General features: G+C 54.0%; 6 protein-coding genes across 6 annotated transcripts; 3 read left to right on the top strand and 3 right to left on the bottom strand.

The window, feature by feature from the left end:
- Window positions 1–883: 883 nt before the first annotated feature.
- On the bottom strand, window positions 884–3,108 carry M406DRAFT_236199 (tRNA pseudouridine synthase D; the record flags this gene model as incomplete). Its single annotated transcript, XM_040916032.1, has 3 exons — window positions 884–2,485; window positions 2,542–2,950; window positions 3,005–3,108. Coding segments are annotated over 3 exons (2,115 nt in total), but the record flags the coding sequence as incomplete, so codon positions are not given.
- Window positions 3,109–4,425: 1,317 nt separating this feature from the next.
- M406DRAFT_247679 (uncharacterized protein) lies at window positions 4,426–7,044 on the bottom strand (the record flags this gene model as incomplete). The annotated part of the gene is made up of 3 exons (XM_040916480.1): window positions 4,426–5,872; window positions 6,161–6,680; window positions 6,846–7,044. 3 exons carry the CDS (start codon window positions 7,042–7,044, stop codon window positions 4,426–4,428), a joined length of 2,166 nt encoding a protein of 721 aa, XP_040781085.1.
- Window positions 7,045–8,114: 1,070 nt separating this feature from the next.
- Window positions 8,115–9,090, bottom strand: M406DRAFT_247070 (ClpP/crotonase; the record flags this gene model as incomplete). The annotated part of the gene is made up of 2 exons (XM_040916445.1): window positions 8,115–8,845; window positions 8,946–9,090. The coding sequence occupies 2 exons, from the start codon at window positions 9,088–9,090 to the stop codon at window positions 8,115–8,117; spliced, it is 876 nt and encodes a 291-aa protein (XP_040781084.1).
- A 572-nt stretch (window positions 9,091–9,662) lies between these two features.
- On the top strand, window positions 9,663–10,905 carry M406DRAFT_354268 (retrieval of early ER protein Rer1). Its single transcript, XM_040922873.1, has 3 exons — window positions 9,663–10,035; window positions 10,113–10,412; window positions 10,473–10,905. The coding sequence occupies exons 1-3, from the start codon at window positions 9,849–9,851 to the stop codon at window positions 10,556–10,558; spliced, it is 573 nt and encodes a 190-aa protein (XP_040781083.1). The 5' UTR covers window positions 9,663–9,848; the 3' UTR covers window positions 10,559–10,905.
- Window positions 10,906–11,377: 472 nt separating this feature from the next.
- On the top strand, window positions 11,378–13,038 carry M406DRAFT_271187 (Paf1-domain-containing protein; the record flags this gene model as incomplete). The annotated part of the gene is made up of 2 exons (XM_040918107.1): window positions 11,378–11,648; window positions 11,737–13,038. The coding sequence occupies 2 exons, from the start codon at window positions 11,378–11,380 to the stop codon at window positions 12,915–12,917; spliced, it is 1,452 nt and encodes a 483-aa protein (XP_040781082.1). The 3' UTR covers window positions 12,918–13,038.
- A 1,562-nt stretch (window positions 13,039–14,600) lies between these two features.
- M406DRAFT_224830 (uncharacterized protein) lies at window positions 14,601–14,867 on the top strand (the record flags this gene model as incomplete). Its single annotated transcript, XM_040915698.1, has 1 exon — window positions 14,601–14,867. A coding segment is annotated over one exon (267 nt), but the record flags the coding sequence as incomplete, so codon positions are not given.
- Window positions 14,868–15,050: the final 183 nt, after the last annotated feature.

The following is a 15,050-nucleotide window of genomic DNA, read 5'->3' as shown; positions in this document are numbered from 1 at the left end:
AAGTCCGGTCCTGTCTACGCCATGTATGTATGCATCCTTTGGTATCGTATCCTAACCTAACGGAAATGCCACCTCCGTTACAGAGAGAAGAAAGCCGACCGATCCCTTTCCTCAAATAGAAAAAGAAGCTCCAAATTTTGTGATTTTGGGGGGTTTAAAAAAAAAAAAAAAGGTAGGGGGGTACTCGAGGCCTCTTGAAAATCTCGTGAAAAAAAAGAAAAAAGGCTTCGACCCCATCAAATGAGTCTGAAAGGTGGAGCCGCAGTGGCAGACGTGAGACCCAAACCCTCCCCCCCCCCCCCAAAGCTCCCTACCTCATTCTCGGACCAGACGCTCAGCCAGAGAGGTCTGGCGGGTACAGCGGACTGCCGGGCTGCTCTGGCTCGATCTCGGCCATGAGCTCGCGGAGGACAATGGTGGCGTAGGCGCTCGTGCCCAGGCTGAACTGGAGTACGACGGCGATCTTGACCTCATCATCTTTGTATTGGGACAGATCGGGCTGGGTGAAGGCGTGGTAGGCATCTCGATCAGGACGGGGGACCTGGAGTGCTGGTGTCTTGGGGTGGGCCGCGTCGGTGGGAGCGTTGTCCGCCTGGATCGTGGCGCCGGGCACCTCGGACGCCTGGCCTTGCTTCTCGAGCTTCTCGGGAGTATCTGTCTCGTTGAATGTGGAGATTGTAGGACTGGCAGTGGCGAGCTGCGGCGTTGGAGTGGCCGAAGGAGTAGCCGTCGTGGCACCAGCTGAACTGCTGGGGATGATCGGTTGACGGATGGGTTTCACAGGATGATTCTCTCCATCCTCTTCCCACAGGGGAGCACCACCGCCATGGGGGCCTCTGGTATCCACAGAGTCTGGTGTGTCTGGACGAGATTCGTCCTGTACCAGCTTGATTCTCTTAGAACCGCCGTTCTGAGATACCTCTGTCCAAGTCTCGTTGGCACGAGGATCGGATTCGGGGTCCTCCCGCTGGCGACGTCGCTCCGTCTTGGCTGCGCCATCGTCTGCGAGTTGACCGGCTTCAGCAGTGACAGCAACGGCCTGGTTTCCAGCAACCTGCTCGGCCGCCTCCTTCTGTAGTGTTGGTTTCTCCGCCGCCTTTCGGAGCTCGATCAAGTCGAGATCCGTCGGTACCATCTGGTCATTCTCGTCCACGTAGGTGCGAACCTCCCACTTTGGCTGGCCCTTCATCCTGCCAAGAACATGGCGATAGCTGCCGCTCACGCTGAAGTCCTTCGTGGACCGCCGCATGCGGTGAGGGTCCAACCCTCCGTTCTCAGGTCTCAACATGAATTCCACATAGAATTCGCCAATGTCGTTATCCGGATAGACGACGTCAAATCCAGGCCCTGGCAGGACGATATCGTAGATGGTGTATTTGCCACTGTTGGCCTGCTCTTCAGAGAGAGCGCGGGCCTTCTGGTATTGTGACTCCTCGGACCCGCCGATGCTATCGTCCACAACGGTGTCCTCCGGCGTGACCAAGACGAGGTCGCCAGGGATTACCTTGGAGCCGTACTTGGCCCAGCGGTGGGAAGCAGCATGGTTCCAGACATACGACTGGTACGCATGGAGGTACAGATTGCGCATTCCTCGAGTAATAGTCAAGATGGCACCTGTAAAGTCGCGAGGGCTCTTCTCGAGATGTTGTATGACGTTCATCTCGGAAGCGAACCGCTTCGGCATAAGCTGCAGTGCGGACTTCGCGTTTTTGTATGTCTTGAACTGGACAATGGCACGGGCTCGGTTGATCTCGTCTCGGCTGCTTGGTGTCTCCTGGACCGTACCTGCGACCACCTGGTTCATGAAGTCTTTATCAACGTGCAGGATCCCGTCAACAACGTCGTCAAATTTCTCCATCAGCATCAGCTTTCCGAGCTCATGCGTTCCGACTATGTGCGTGCCAAAACGTTGCAAGCCATAGTAGTTGATGAATCCGTATTTGACCATCTCGTTCACCGCGGTCTCGACAGCTTGTTTTGTCAGCTGAACGCGTCGTTCGAGGGAGCAATCTTCGCCACGTTTGACGCCAACATCCTTGACAACGATGTTGAACTCATTGCCGCCGTGGTCGCCGAGCTGGATTGGATATGGGCTGTACTTATAGTCACCCATTTTCATGTAAGGAAGCTGCGTATTCAGAAAGTCGAGAACCTTATGTCGCACGCGATAGACGCTTACGCGCTGGACTGTGGCCGCACGTCGGTCTTTGGTGCCGGCAAATCCAAAGTTGTTGGACTTGACCCTGAGTATACGGCCGATCTGGTTGACAGCATCCATGGTGTCTTTGTTCTCTTTGTAGAGTGTGAAATGAAGATAGTCACCACCCAGTTTCTTAAAAGAGGGTTGATTGGACCGCTGATTTCGACCACCACTACCAGCAGCTCGAGGCTTCCGTGCAAATCGGATGCTGGCAGGAATAGCGGTGATAATGCCGTCACCGTCAGTCTCTGTTGCAATACGGGAATCGAAGATGCGGCGAATTTCCTATATTTGGTGTCAGTAAAAGAGAAGCGACTACACCCTCTGAAAATTTTACATACTTGATGGACCCGGCCCCGAACGTCGCGTTCCATGGACAAAAATTTGACGAGGTTGATCTGGGGATCGAGACGGGTCGTGCCAGAAGCAACGATACGTTGGTACAAATTCAGAACTTCGGTAGTGGTAGCCTCTCCTAGAAGAGCCCGTAGAGCCTTCTCATCATCTTCAGTGACAGTCCGAGCCGGAGCAATCTCTGCTGAATAAGAGGTGAGGTTGTTTGGACTGCCCTGTTGTCCAGGGAGGAAAATATTCTGCATTGAGGTCAGTGATGCGCCGTACCTGGATAATTGGACAAGGCAGGTCATGGATTTACATACCACATCAGCAGGTCGCTCTGCCACGTCGTAGTTCTCAAGATGAAGAACCTTGCCATCCTTGCGAATCTCATTGACTAGAAAGTCTGTGTATCTGGAGGCTGTTAGTCCTTATCATTCCCGGGAGGGACAGTGTAGGATGATGTACCTTTTCCTCACATCACCATGCCAGCCATGACTTGCAGGGGATGTGTAGTGGAGCATGCCCAGCTTCTTCTCAGAAGCGGCACGAACAGAGGGCATGAAATTTGCCGGCTGGTTGGGATTTGTGGGATTGGATGGTGGGCTCGCCATGATGATTGGTATTGGCAGAGACGATTGTTCAATAGGAATGAGTAATAAATGTCGTGACTCTCATCATCTGGTCACAATCAAACTGAGCGGCAGAAGTTGTTGCTAGTTGTAGGTGGGGGTGGAGTGGTGTGGTGAGGACGACGTAAGTGTAATATGATTTGACAGGGCAGAGAAGGCTGGTGAAATCCCAAGCTGCCAGCTCAAATCCTATGATCAACGAGATGACAAGAAGATCAGTATGCAAAATGGCTTGAAGATGGCAATGATGGCTGCTTGCACTATCAATCAACAGAATCTCGGGGAAGAGGAAGACAAAGTAGTTAGCTAGCTCGAGATTGATGTATGAAGAATCTAGTATGTTGAAGCAAGAAGTTTGGTGTTGACCAAATGCAGAGATGGCAAGACCCTAGAAATCAGAGACGACCCACTAAAAAGTTCCTTATCGATAACACAACTTCTGCTTACATTAAGTATAGCCCTGCTCGTTTACCTTGTTACCATTGCCCAGCCTTAGCGTGATGCCAGGAGGAGCACCTCGAGAAACAAAACAGGAACCTCACAGAGCACCAATTGACTCTAATTTTAGAAGTGTCACTGCATCAGATGACGGGCACTTGGTTGTTGTTCATCCCCTATTTGAGACCGGCAGTGTCTAAGGAGTCCACTTACATCCCTTAAAGCGGTGCGGTACTCAGCACCGCAAGCGTTGCATTGCCATTTCGGTGACAAACACGGATGCGTAAAACGTGTATGGCAGAAAGGCGCCTAGCTTTCGTGTACGATGTGAACTTATTCCTTCAGCAGTTTTAAAGGACTCATTCAGATGAAATTTTAGAATAAAAAAATAAAAAATAAGAAAATTCACAAATATTGAGAAATATCAGAAATTGGTTCCAATTCCAAGATTTGAGCGAGCACAAAGTGGGCTGCCGGGGGAGGGGGGGGGGGAGGACGGGGTTGCGGCACAGAGATCTGTGAGCAAAGGGGGTCTCAAAAATAAGGAAGCATACCTGCAGTCAGTGTATAGAGGAGCAACAAGTACTCCCGAGTTCATAACGACTATGGGCGAAAAGAAGAAGAAAAGCATAGATGGTTGGCTCAAGTGCCTGACTTGAGGCCAACATTTCCATTCATAAGACGCTTGACTATCCACATTATCCCATCCTAAAACTCCGTCTGGCACCCAGAAGCAGTCTCTATCGATTCGATCCCTTTCCAAATGCCTAAATATGCTTCGTGTGAAATATTGCTCATGCTCATTAAAACCTGATGCTATCAGACATTCCTGGTACTACCCTCCTCGAGGACGACTACATACGGGGCCGGGAAGAGTCCCTTGTTCCCCATGTACACGCCGTGGTACCACTCCCCATTTGCATCCTCAATTTCTGAGACCCCGGCGCCCTTGGGAAACATCAACTCGTCAGTGGCAGTTTCGGCAGGATACCACGCCCACCGCGCAACAGCCTTCCAGCCAAACCCACCATCGGGCGGGAACAACTCGCTCGAGGCCGAGCCCTGCGTCGCAGTCTGGGAAACGTCCCTGGCAACAAGGCGTTCACGTTTCGCATCGGCTTCGTACCATATCCAACGCTGCATTTCTGTGTCGTTTGGCACATCTTCCACACTCAGTCTCCGCCCACCAACAAGGTCTCGCACAACGTAACGTTTCTGTCCGCTCTTGCCCTCCTGAAAACCCACAATGACCATGCGATGCCCCTGAGGACAGCGTCGCCAGCCTGCAGAGCCGTTCTCGGGACTGATGGCTCCGTCATTTACTAGGTCGTCGTAGCAGCCTTCACATATGTCGTAGTCTCCAGGTCGAGAATCGGATACAAGCGAACTCACGCACTCAAAGCAGTGAAGGCGGCTCTGGGTCGGCGGAATGGGGCTGCGGCAGACGTCGCAAGTCGTAATGAAGGTGAGAACCTTAAAGGGCCCTATGCTTGTCGCGTTGAGACCGACCATCATTGTTGCTGAAGATGGGTGAGAGGGCGAATGCGGACTGGGGGGCGGAGATACAGTTTGCTGGGCCACCTGCTGATGGACCAGAGGGAGGAGGGCATGTGTGCACGATCGACCCTGATTCACGCAGTCATTGCAGAAGCCCCAGTCGCCATCGTTGCACGTGTCACACCGCCAATAGCAGTCGTTCGTCCATGAAAGACATAACGCACAGAACGTCCCGCTTTGCAGTCGCTCGTATGGATCTTCGCTCGACCAAGCTTGCTTGTTATTGTCAGGAGACCTGATCATGGCTGCCGGCTGTACAAAGCGGCTGGCCAACAGCTTGTGCGGCTCCGGCAGTGAGGGCTGAACGATACGTTGTCTTTCCCACTTGTTGAATCCTCCATAGCCGAACCCGAACCAATGAAGGCAGCCCTTGCCTAGCCTGTAACAGGTGAGGCAGATGTTCCAGTGGCCGTCATGGCATTTGGCGCAGTTGTAATGAAGCTCATACTGTATATCCTCCTTTGCGCATCTGTCGCACGTGATGCTGGGTTCCTCAAATAAAGGGGACCGCGGTTTATAGGGGGCCACGGTTATGACAGGCGACTCCATAAGGCTCCCCATGGCTCGAGCTGATGCTCCCGCCTGAGTTTCAGGCGGCTGGACAACAATGTCTTTCGGCCTCGTCCGAGGAATTCTTGTGTCTGGCTCGGGAGGGGTGCTGGTACGTTCCTGCTGCGGTTGAGGAATGCTCAGACCGCTCATCCGCGCACTGAAGGGAAGGGATGTTGTCGGCGGTGACTCGACAAGACGATTGCTACTGCTTTGGACGTCTGAAGTGCTGACACTCCTGGCTTCTTCTGGGAGAATGGGTCTTCGGGAGGAGGAGGAGAGACTATTTGATCTGACCTCCAGGTCCGCTTGCGACCGGGGTCCGACACGCAGTTCCGTTTGCGTGGGTGCGACTGGCACTGTCGCACTCCTGTCTCGGCTATGACTGCCCGGCCGCCGACGCCTCCTTTGTTGGTCGTGGACCTCGAGGAAAGTAGACCTCGAAGACGGCGGCGGTCTGCTGCGTTCGTCGGATTGACTTGTTGCACTCGGCGTTCTTGAGTGACGCGCCGTCGGTCTCACAGAGTCCGAGGTGCTTCTTTCGTGAGATGGGGCTTCGGCCGGCCCACTGTAGGAATGCCGTGAAACGGCACGGCTCCTCTCCCGCGCCTCGCGCCGCTGTCTCTCCCTGTCCCGCTGTCGACGTCGGTAGGCCTCCGTGATCCTGCGACTTAGTTCGTCGTTGTTCGTGAGGTCGATGTTGTCGAGATCCAGCCCATCCAGTAGGCCTTCTTCTTGGATCTGCCGGGCAAACTCCTCGACCTCCCGCTCTATGTCGATATCCGCCGCGTCTGACGAGCTGATCAGTGATCGAAGCGATGACTGGTGCTCGATCTGACGTCTCTGCCTCTCCAGAGTCTCATCGCTTGTCCGCCTAGATCCACTGCTGCTAGTTCGGCTGTACCCAGACCGGGAGTCGACCGTGTCAGACGACAGCCTTGCCGCCTGCTCGGCCCGTCGCCGCAACTCTGTTCCTGTTTCTCTTCTTGAGCTTGTCCGCTCCTGGGCCCGATCTTCGGCTGAGCTGTGATCCCGAGTGACGCTCGTCGCCCTCGGTGCCCTCCTCCGTGCGGTGCGGTTCCTCGAGTCACTGTCCTCGCCGTGCCTTCTCGTCCTTGAGCTTGATGAGCCACCGTTCACTGCCTCACGCAGGCTCATCTGCCGTACCTCATCGATGAGCTGCCTGTCCCGCTCCTCCAGTCTCAGCTGCTCGGCCGTGCGCCTCGGGAACTTTAGCTCTGGAAGCACCTTATCCCCTGGCTTGTAACGTGCATCCATCTCCTCCTTCTCGCTCTGCGGCTTGGCCTTCTCAGGGTGTGCAACAAGGATCATATCCAGCAGCGACTGCACCGTCGAGTTGTGCCTCGTGTCGCGGACCGAAGCGCGACATGATGGGCACGTGAAGACGGGCGCACCAGGCGCAGGAGGTTCGGGGGCGCTGCGCGCTGCGTTGGCTTGCCATTCGAACCATTCTTTGAGGCAGGCGCCGCAGAAGGTGTGTAGGCAGTCCAGAAGAGTCAGAGGGTAGTAGAGGAGCTCGGTGCAGATCTGTTTGGGTCGTGGAATGGAAGGGTTAGCAGACTGACTCGAAACTCGCCTCGAGGTCGAGGTAGCCGATAGAGGAGGGGGCTGGGGAAACTGACTGAGCATGCCAGCTCCTTCTCTAGGTCCATGCCTGGTTTGGAAGAGTCCATCGTGACATGGAAGGGGACCTCTTACTCCGTCCCAGGAGGGAGGATGGCAATGTTTTCTTCCAGAAGGGAAATTTGCAAGATGTACTAGAATGACTGTGCTTCTCTGGTTGCCATCTGCATTTCAGATGGTCGAGGTGCCTGGGTACGGACAAGGGTTCGTGGCTAGCAGGGTTACGGCCGGTGGAGGCGATGCGTGGTCAGTGGACTGGGATGCGCGCTGTGAGTGCCGTGGTGAGATACTACAATAGGGCTGACAGGGCTGATTTGTAGGGGACTTCTTAGAGGGCCGGTGCTGCAGCCAGGCCTGATTGTCCTTGTCCAGAGCAGCGATGCCCTCGTGGCCAGAAACAAGACAGTCTCTGCAAGTACTCGAAACTGCACAAACACGAGGTGTCTGGCCACTACGGCCTGTAATCGTCGAATCCCTTGATTAAAATCGCGGTGCGGGCGCTTATGACTGCAAGCTGCTTGGCCCGGCTGCAAAGATCCTTGGTTCCGTAAGATCCACTTCTGCGTTGGGCACTCACACCGCAGCAGATGTAACTTTGTACTACAGTTTGTATGTACGATGTACTATGGTACAGACATCAGGTGCGTCGTGGTCCATCATCCGACCGCCAGAGATCAGTCTGAATACCATCCATACTTGTACATGCAGGGTTGGCTCCATTTCTCGAACGCAATGATCGACAAGAAGAGACAGCAGACCTAGTTGTGCTTCCACTCAGCCTTGCTCTTCTCAGCAAAGGCCTTCATACCAATCTTCTGGTCCTCGCTGCCAAAAAGGCTGTGGAAGACACGCCTCTCATACTCGACTCCGTCCCTCAAGGCGAGGTCCTGGCTCTTATTCACAACCTCCTTTCCGGCCTGGACGGCAACCTTGGAATATCCTGCGATCGTCGCGGCCGTCTTCAGAGTGTTTTCCATGAGCTCCTCATAAGTCGGGAACGACCTCGCAGCCAAATTCCACTCATAAGCCTCGCGCCCCGAGAAGGACTTCCCTGTGAGAATGAGCTCCATCGCCCTCGACTTGCCAATCGCCCTGGTGAGGCGCTGGCTCCCTCCCGCGCCAGGCACGGTACCCAACTTGATCTCGGGTTGCCCAAAGTTGGCCTTGTCCGTGCAGTAGATGATATCACACATCATCGCCAGCTCGCAGCCTCCCCCCAACGCATGTCCGGACACCGCAGCAATGATCGGCTTCTTAACCTGGGTGGTCAGACTCGACCAAGATTCGATGAATGAGTTAAGGTAGGCCTGCGAGAACGTCAAGGGCGCCATCTCCTTAATGTCAGCGCCTGCGGCGAAGGCCTTCTCGGAGCCTGTTAGGATGATGGCTGAGACGCTCTCGGAGGCGTTGAGTTTCAGCAGAGCCTCGTTCAGCTCGTTGATCAGCGGTGTGCACAAGGCGTTGAGAGCCTTGGGTCGATTCAACGTTACTATAGTCGGTGAGAGAGAAGGTAGCGAGGCTGCTTAGCTAGTGCTCCTCTATGCATAAAGTGAATGCAGATAATGTGGCGCTTGGGTGTGAGGGCTTACCTTGGCCGACGCCCGGTTTGGGCTCGGAGACTTGGATGAATTCATAGTTCAACCTAGCAGATGCTGAAAAGGCCCGCGAGACACGAGGGAGTGTTGAGGGCTGCAGCTTGGAAGCAATAGGCCTCAGACTCCTGAGTGACTGCATTTTAAAAGAGAAGTGCCTCGCAAAGCGAGAGAACCACAGGGCGGATGCTTCGAAAGGTCGTGACGATCGCGGGAGGATAGAAAGACGTGCGTAGACCAGTGACAAGCAAAGTACACACACAAATCGGTCCCAGGAAGACTCAAATCAAGACAAGAGAAGATACACACCAGTTCGAGAACACAATGCAGGTAATTTACTGGGCCACTGGATACGATGGTAGGTGAGGGAGAACACCATGTATGTACGTAGGTAGACCGGAGTGCTGCTGGCTGGGTGCTTGCCGAGGATATGCGAGTACCCGCTGCGGCCCGCCGCAGGTTGTTGTCCGGCCTGGCGCAGGTTGCACCTGGAAGCAGTCAAGCCACAGTTCAACCAGCCACACTTGCTCCTCCTCGCCAATCTCCTCAGGGGGCGGCGCCAGTTCCAGGAGGCTAGGATCAGCCATGCCGCTAGTTTGGTTGGCAAGCTCGAAAGGTCAAGACAGATTTCGCGTCCTTGTCGCAATCAGACATTCTGCAACCCACCCAAGCAAAGGTTACCCATCACCTTATCACACAGGTCCCCCATCCGTGCGATCACTCCTTCTCCACCACCAAACCAGGCCCATTGTTCTATTGTACTCGAGCAAGAGCAACCGTCACCTGTTCTCCATCCTTTGCGTATTTGCTACGTCCAATACATCGAGGCGTTCAAGCAGCTTTCCGAGGCCCAAGCCACACAGCCTTCTCGACGTTGCGCATCTTCCCGCGTTCAACGCAATGGACGCCCCCGAGCCAGACCAGACCCCCTTCGCCGCCGTCACGGCGCAGACCTCGCGGCTGCAGAGACGGTACCAGGCACTCCTAGACCAGTCAACACCGTACGTGGCGTACAGATGGGTCGGAACCGCTGTTGCGCTCATGCTCTTCTTCACCCGCATCTTCGTTGCGCAGGGCTGGTACATCGGTATGCGCATACTCTCCGCGGCGCTCTCGCCCGTGCATTTCCCAAGCTTTCGAACCATGAAGCTGACCTGTTACCAGTTGCTTATGCTCTCGGCATCTACCTGTTGAACCTTTTCCTCGCATTCCTGCAACCCAAGTTCGACCCCTCCAACGAGGCTATTGATAACGAGATGGAGGATGGGTCTGTTGGCTCACTCCCGACCAAACAGGACGAGGAGTTCCGGCCGTTCATCCGGCGTCTTCCCGAATTCAAGTTCTGGGAGTCGGCGACAAGGACCATCCTGATTGCCTTCTTCTGTAGCTGGTTCGAGATCTTCAACGTTCCAGTGTTCTGGCCTGTCCTGGTCATGTACTGGTTCATCCTCTTCTTCTTGACCAGTGAGTGGATACGAATGCTGCCCCGTGATGGCGAGATGCTGACTTTTATGATTCGTGCAGTGCGCAAGCAAATCCAACACATGATCAAGTACCGTTATGTTCCCTTCTCTATCGGCAAGACCCGATATACCAGGAACAGCGATTAAGGCGAAACACAGCAGGCACAAGGTGCTGCCTCCAGTGGGCGGCCGAGAGAACGATGGAGATGGGATGGCTGGCCGAGGGCGCTCCGTTTCTTGTGGCGAGCTCACGACTTCCAAAATTACATTCTATTTTTAATTTGCATCTGCATCAAGGATGGGAGCTGGGCAGCGTCATCTGTCTTGCTATTGCTATTGGCGCATTCCGCAGGGGAGGGCTATATGTTATGGAGTTCCCGAGTCTTCTTGGTTGTGGCAGCTGAGATGAGTTCACGGAGAACACGAACTGAGCTTCGTTTGACGCATGCGCTATGTAGAGTTTTGTACCAATTAGACGAAGATCAAGACCTGACAAGGCCTCTGCGCAGCTGCGACTCGCCTTGATTGTATTGAAAGCAGTTTTCGAGATTCTCTTGGGGGGGTGGCGGCGTTGCCCCACCTCAAAAGAAATTCCTCCAACTGAAAACTATGGCTATGACTATCAATCAAGGAAGCACTGCAAAATCAGAATTGTAGGGAAAGCAGTGCCGGCTGGAGCTTGGGGGTAGACGAGAACGGGGGGAAAAAGGCGCTGTTGCGCGGCCAAAAGCTGAGTGGGTGTGCGGTTACTTTTTGAGGCGCACGGGCGTCTGCCACCAACCTTGCTTGCTTGTCGTGGCCGGCCGGCGCGCGAACTTCGACCTCTCAACTACAAAGCTCGCCGCGAAAGGCAGCCGTCAAAACCTCCACCACTTCTCAAAATCAACCCCCTTATTTCCTCTCGACCTCACAATCTTTCCTGCGATCGCTTTTTGGACTCTTTTGTTTCGCATACTTATCGTCAACATGTCCTCTCAACCGTCTCGCAATGGCGAGCGCGGCTACCACCAAGACTTTATCGCCAGGATTCGATACTCAAATGCTCTGCCGCCACCACCCAACCCTCCCAAGCTCCTCGACATACCAAATACCGGTCTCGCGAGCGGACAGTACACAACACCAGGCTTCGCTTCTCGACTTGCGAGAGAGCAGCCATTGAACATCGAGGCAGATGCAGAACTCGGGATGCCCATCGACCTTGTGGGCATGCCAGGTGTCTTCGATGGCGATGAGCACTGTATGTTAAAACCCGCCCCTGCGCCCCTTCCTTTCGGAACATCCATTTCTAGACAGATGAGCTGCCTGCTAACAGTGAGCGTGCACAGCTATCCAAGCGCCTGATGTTCCACCTCCAGTCCATCCCCACGATCGTGTCCTCTTGCGCCCGCTGGCGACCCTCGGCAAACCTCAAGTCTCTGGCACTTCTGTCTCCTTCCTGCGCCGAACCGAGTACATTTCCAACGCGAACACGAACAAAGCTAGTCCCTTCCGTCAGATTCCAAGAAACAACGTCCAGCGGCCGCCCAAGAGGAAGTCGCCCGAACCTGAGGCTGGCACGCCGGCCGCCATCAAGCGCAGAATTGAGAAGGGCTTTGACGCGGCGCAGGTCAACTTGAAGGACCAGAGCCGGGTCAGGCACCCGACCAAGCCACTCAACTCCAGAAACAAGGGCCTCAGGGTGGTTGAGGCCTTCCCCGTCCTGCCAGACCTCGAGGCCTTCCCAGATTCGGGCACTTATGTTACATACAAGTTTGCTCACCCGCCCATCTCCCACACCAAGGCTGGCTATGACAAGCGGCTCCTGAACAGTATTCTGAAGTTCATCGGCCGCAATGAGGAGGAGGATGCAGAGTTCAAACAGCGCATGGAGGCACATATGGAGGATCCAGCCAGCAACCCTAAGCCGCCGAACCAGAACCACTACGAGATGTACTTGCCCGAGAATCTAGACATCTCGGAAAAGTTCCGCGGCAAATTCGACCTGCGGAACTCTCACCGTGATGACGAGAGCCTCAATGTGTCGAAAGCGGTCAGCGCAAGTGGGCAGCCGTCCTTCAGCTTCCGCTGGGCCCGGTCATACCTGGCAACCGTCGAGAGCGAGGGCAGCCATGACACCAAGTACAATGAGGAGATCGCTTTTGCAATCGACCCGAACGCCAAGACTGCTTGGTACTACCCTACGATGCAGCGCAACAGAATGGAACCGCCGCGGCGCATTTACAACGCCGATCGACACGAGAAAAAGCCGGTCGACGCATACGAACTCACCCCCGAGGATCCTAATGAGGAGTTTAGGTCTAGAATGGATAAGTTCCAGCAGATGCCTCAGTGGAACCCGGACAAGGAGGAGGAGGACACGAGGCAGGACGATGAAGCCGCCTCGCAGATCGAAGATGGCGCCCCGCGACGTGAGCGGAGCGAGACACCTGCCGCAAATGGCCGGAACTCGAGCGAGGACAGAAGGGTCGAGAGTGAGCAGGATGCTGAAGGTGATGAGGAGGATTAGCCTGTCCTTCCCAAGAGGAAAAAAACTCAGGACGTTCCAGCGATAGACTTGAGTGCAGATGATGCTCACGGATTCAGCACTAGCGCAAACAAAATGCAATTTTTTCATGGATTTACCATCATCACCTAGTCCCTGAGGATGGCCTTCTGCCGCAGCCTTTTCCTGGATTTACCGAGGTAGCAAGATCTGATTGCCGATCGAGTTTGGTAAAGCTGGCAAGCAAGCCATTCTGCCCAAGCACTTGACTACTGGCTAACCAATCAGAACATCCTGAATAAAGCAAGGGGACGGGTGTGCGATTGCCAATGCGTTTCCAGCCATGATGCAAAGAGGTTGATCCACTGTGGCCGAGATGAAATATTCCAGATACACAAAGCATCACATGGACTCTTTCTCATCATACCTCCTGACAATGCAACTCTGCAGTGATGGGTATGCAATATACAGTAGCTGGTGGCGTATACCCTTTTATGTCAACACGGACAGTGTTCTGGATGTCTTATGAGGGCTTCTCGAGCAATGCGCCATCAGTCTGCTTCTGGCTCCTTCCTTCTTCAGAGCCTAGAATCCTGACACTGAATTTGCAACATCAAATACGACCGCACGTGACTGCCGGAGAGCGCTACAACAGTCTGCCATGATTGAGGCTTCTCCTGACACAAATGATTCCCCTGTCTACCTTCAGGAGCATATTCAAACATTGCTCCAATGCAATATTCCGACATCATATAGAGCCTGCCCGATTCAGCATGATTTTATATTCTAGAAGGAGCCCCGCATTAGCCGCCTGTCAGAAGAGTGGGCCTTCCACGTTTGTCAGAGCACCCCTGCTTCCGTGATCCAGGGTAGCAGTTCAATCACTTCGCAGCCTTATTCACAACAATTCATGACCAGATATGTTTCTCCTCGGGAAAAAAATCTGGAGTCTGTGTGAGGTTCGAGACTAAGCCCTTCTTCTTGGTATCTGGAGGACTTTTTGGGCATTTGAATTTATAGCCTGTATTCGACCATCCTCAGCCAGACCAGGCTAATTTCGACATCAGGAAACTACCAAGGAAGCCGCACCCAACCAAGAGCAAAAGTGCTGCTTAAAGGTACGCTAGGTCTCTTATTGACATCCTCACACCACTGTAACAACAACCTTACAAGCCTCCCACGTTCCTCTGTATTTGTGACCTCAGAGATTCTTTGGTGAACAGAGAACACTACCGCTGTGCAAGGCTGCTATGAAAAAGCTCACAAGCGGGGCTTGTATTTTCTTCAGATGTGTTACTAACCAGTCGTTCAGCAAGACCAGGCCTCAGCTTGCCTGTACTGTTGGCGACACACACACGCGCGCGCACGCGCACACACACTCACTCTCTCTCTCTCTCCCAGCCCAGGGTACCAGAGCCCCACCCTGTCTCTATTTCGAAGCTCGAGCTAGCAAATCCAGAATCAGTAAATACGTTTTGGAGGGGCAGCAGCTCCCTCCCCCCCAACCCCCGCTCTCCTTCTTGTGGGGCATTTTCTATCCTCTCTGAATCACACCGCGACATCATCAGCCCTAGTTGTTCTTCGAGAACAGTCAAATCACCAGTTCCCTTTGTCCATCTGTCACAGCTCTGCAGAGACGAGACCAAGGCAGACCCCACGTCCACTTTTCCAACAGAGGCTGATACGATGGCGCCCCCTCTTGATGACTACACCATCCAGATGAGGAATCTGCACAAGAGATACAATCTGTCTCCTGAGATCATGGCCCTCTTTCGAAAGATGGGTGACCATCATCATGGATATGAGGACCCTGATGCCCTTGGCAGGCTGATGAGGATGTCTTTGAACGCAAGGAAGACCTGTACAGACACCATCTCTCATCTTGCCAAGGCCATGCAGAAGAAGTGTGACCAGAGCACCATTTCTGAGTGCACCGAGCTTATCCAGGGCTGCACAGAGTTGCTGTCCTTGGCAAGTAAGTTGACCTTGTTGTCATTGTCAGCTTTGCTGCTTCGTTCCTCTGGTTCCAACCGCACGCAAATCGAGTGCCAGTTCTCCACAGCAGGAGGACTACCAGACCCAGCCTCTGAATTGTTTCCCGTCCACCACTAACAATGGCTTGCATGGCAGACGAAGTCATTACCGAAACTCGGTTCC

The sequence above is a fragment of the Cryphonectria parasitica genome (assembly GCF_011745365.1).
Source record: "Cryphonectria parasitica EP155 unplaced genomic scaffold M406scaffold_1, whole genome shotgun sequence".
Classification (NCBI taxonomy): Eukaryota; Fungi; Ascomycota; class Sordariomycetes; order Diaporthales; family Cryphonectriaceae; genus Cryphonectria; species Cryphonectria parasitica.
The sequence above is the reverse complement of the archived record's forward strand: the minus strand, read 5'-3'. Positions and strand labels throughout refer to the sequence as shown.

Excerpts from the sequence above, each read along its gene's own strand:
- M406DRAFT_354268 (XM_040922873.1), top strand. The coding sequence starts at position 9,849 with ATGGACGCCCCCGAGCCAGACCAGACCCCCTTCGCCGCCGTCACGGCG. Across the intron at positions 10,036-10,112 it reads TGCGCAGGGCTGGTACATCG|TTGCTTATGCTCTCGGCATC; the intron begins GTATGCGCATAC and ends ACCTGTTACCAG. Across the intron at positions 10,413-10,472 it reads CATCCTCTTCTTCTTGACCA|TGCGCAAGCAAATCCAACAC; the intron begins GTGAGTGGATAC and ends TGATTCGTGCAG.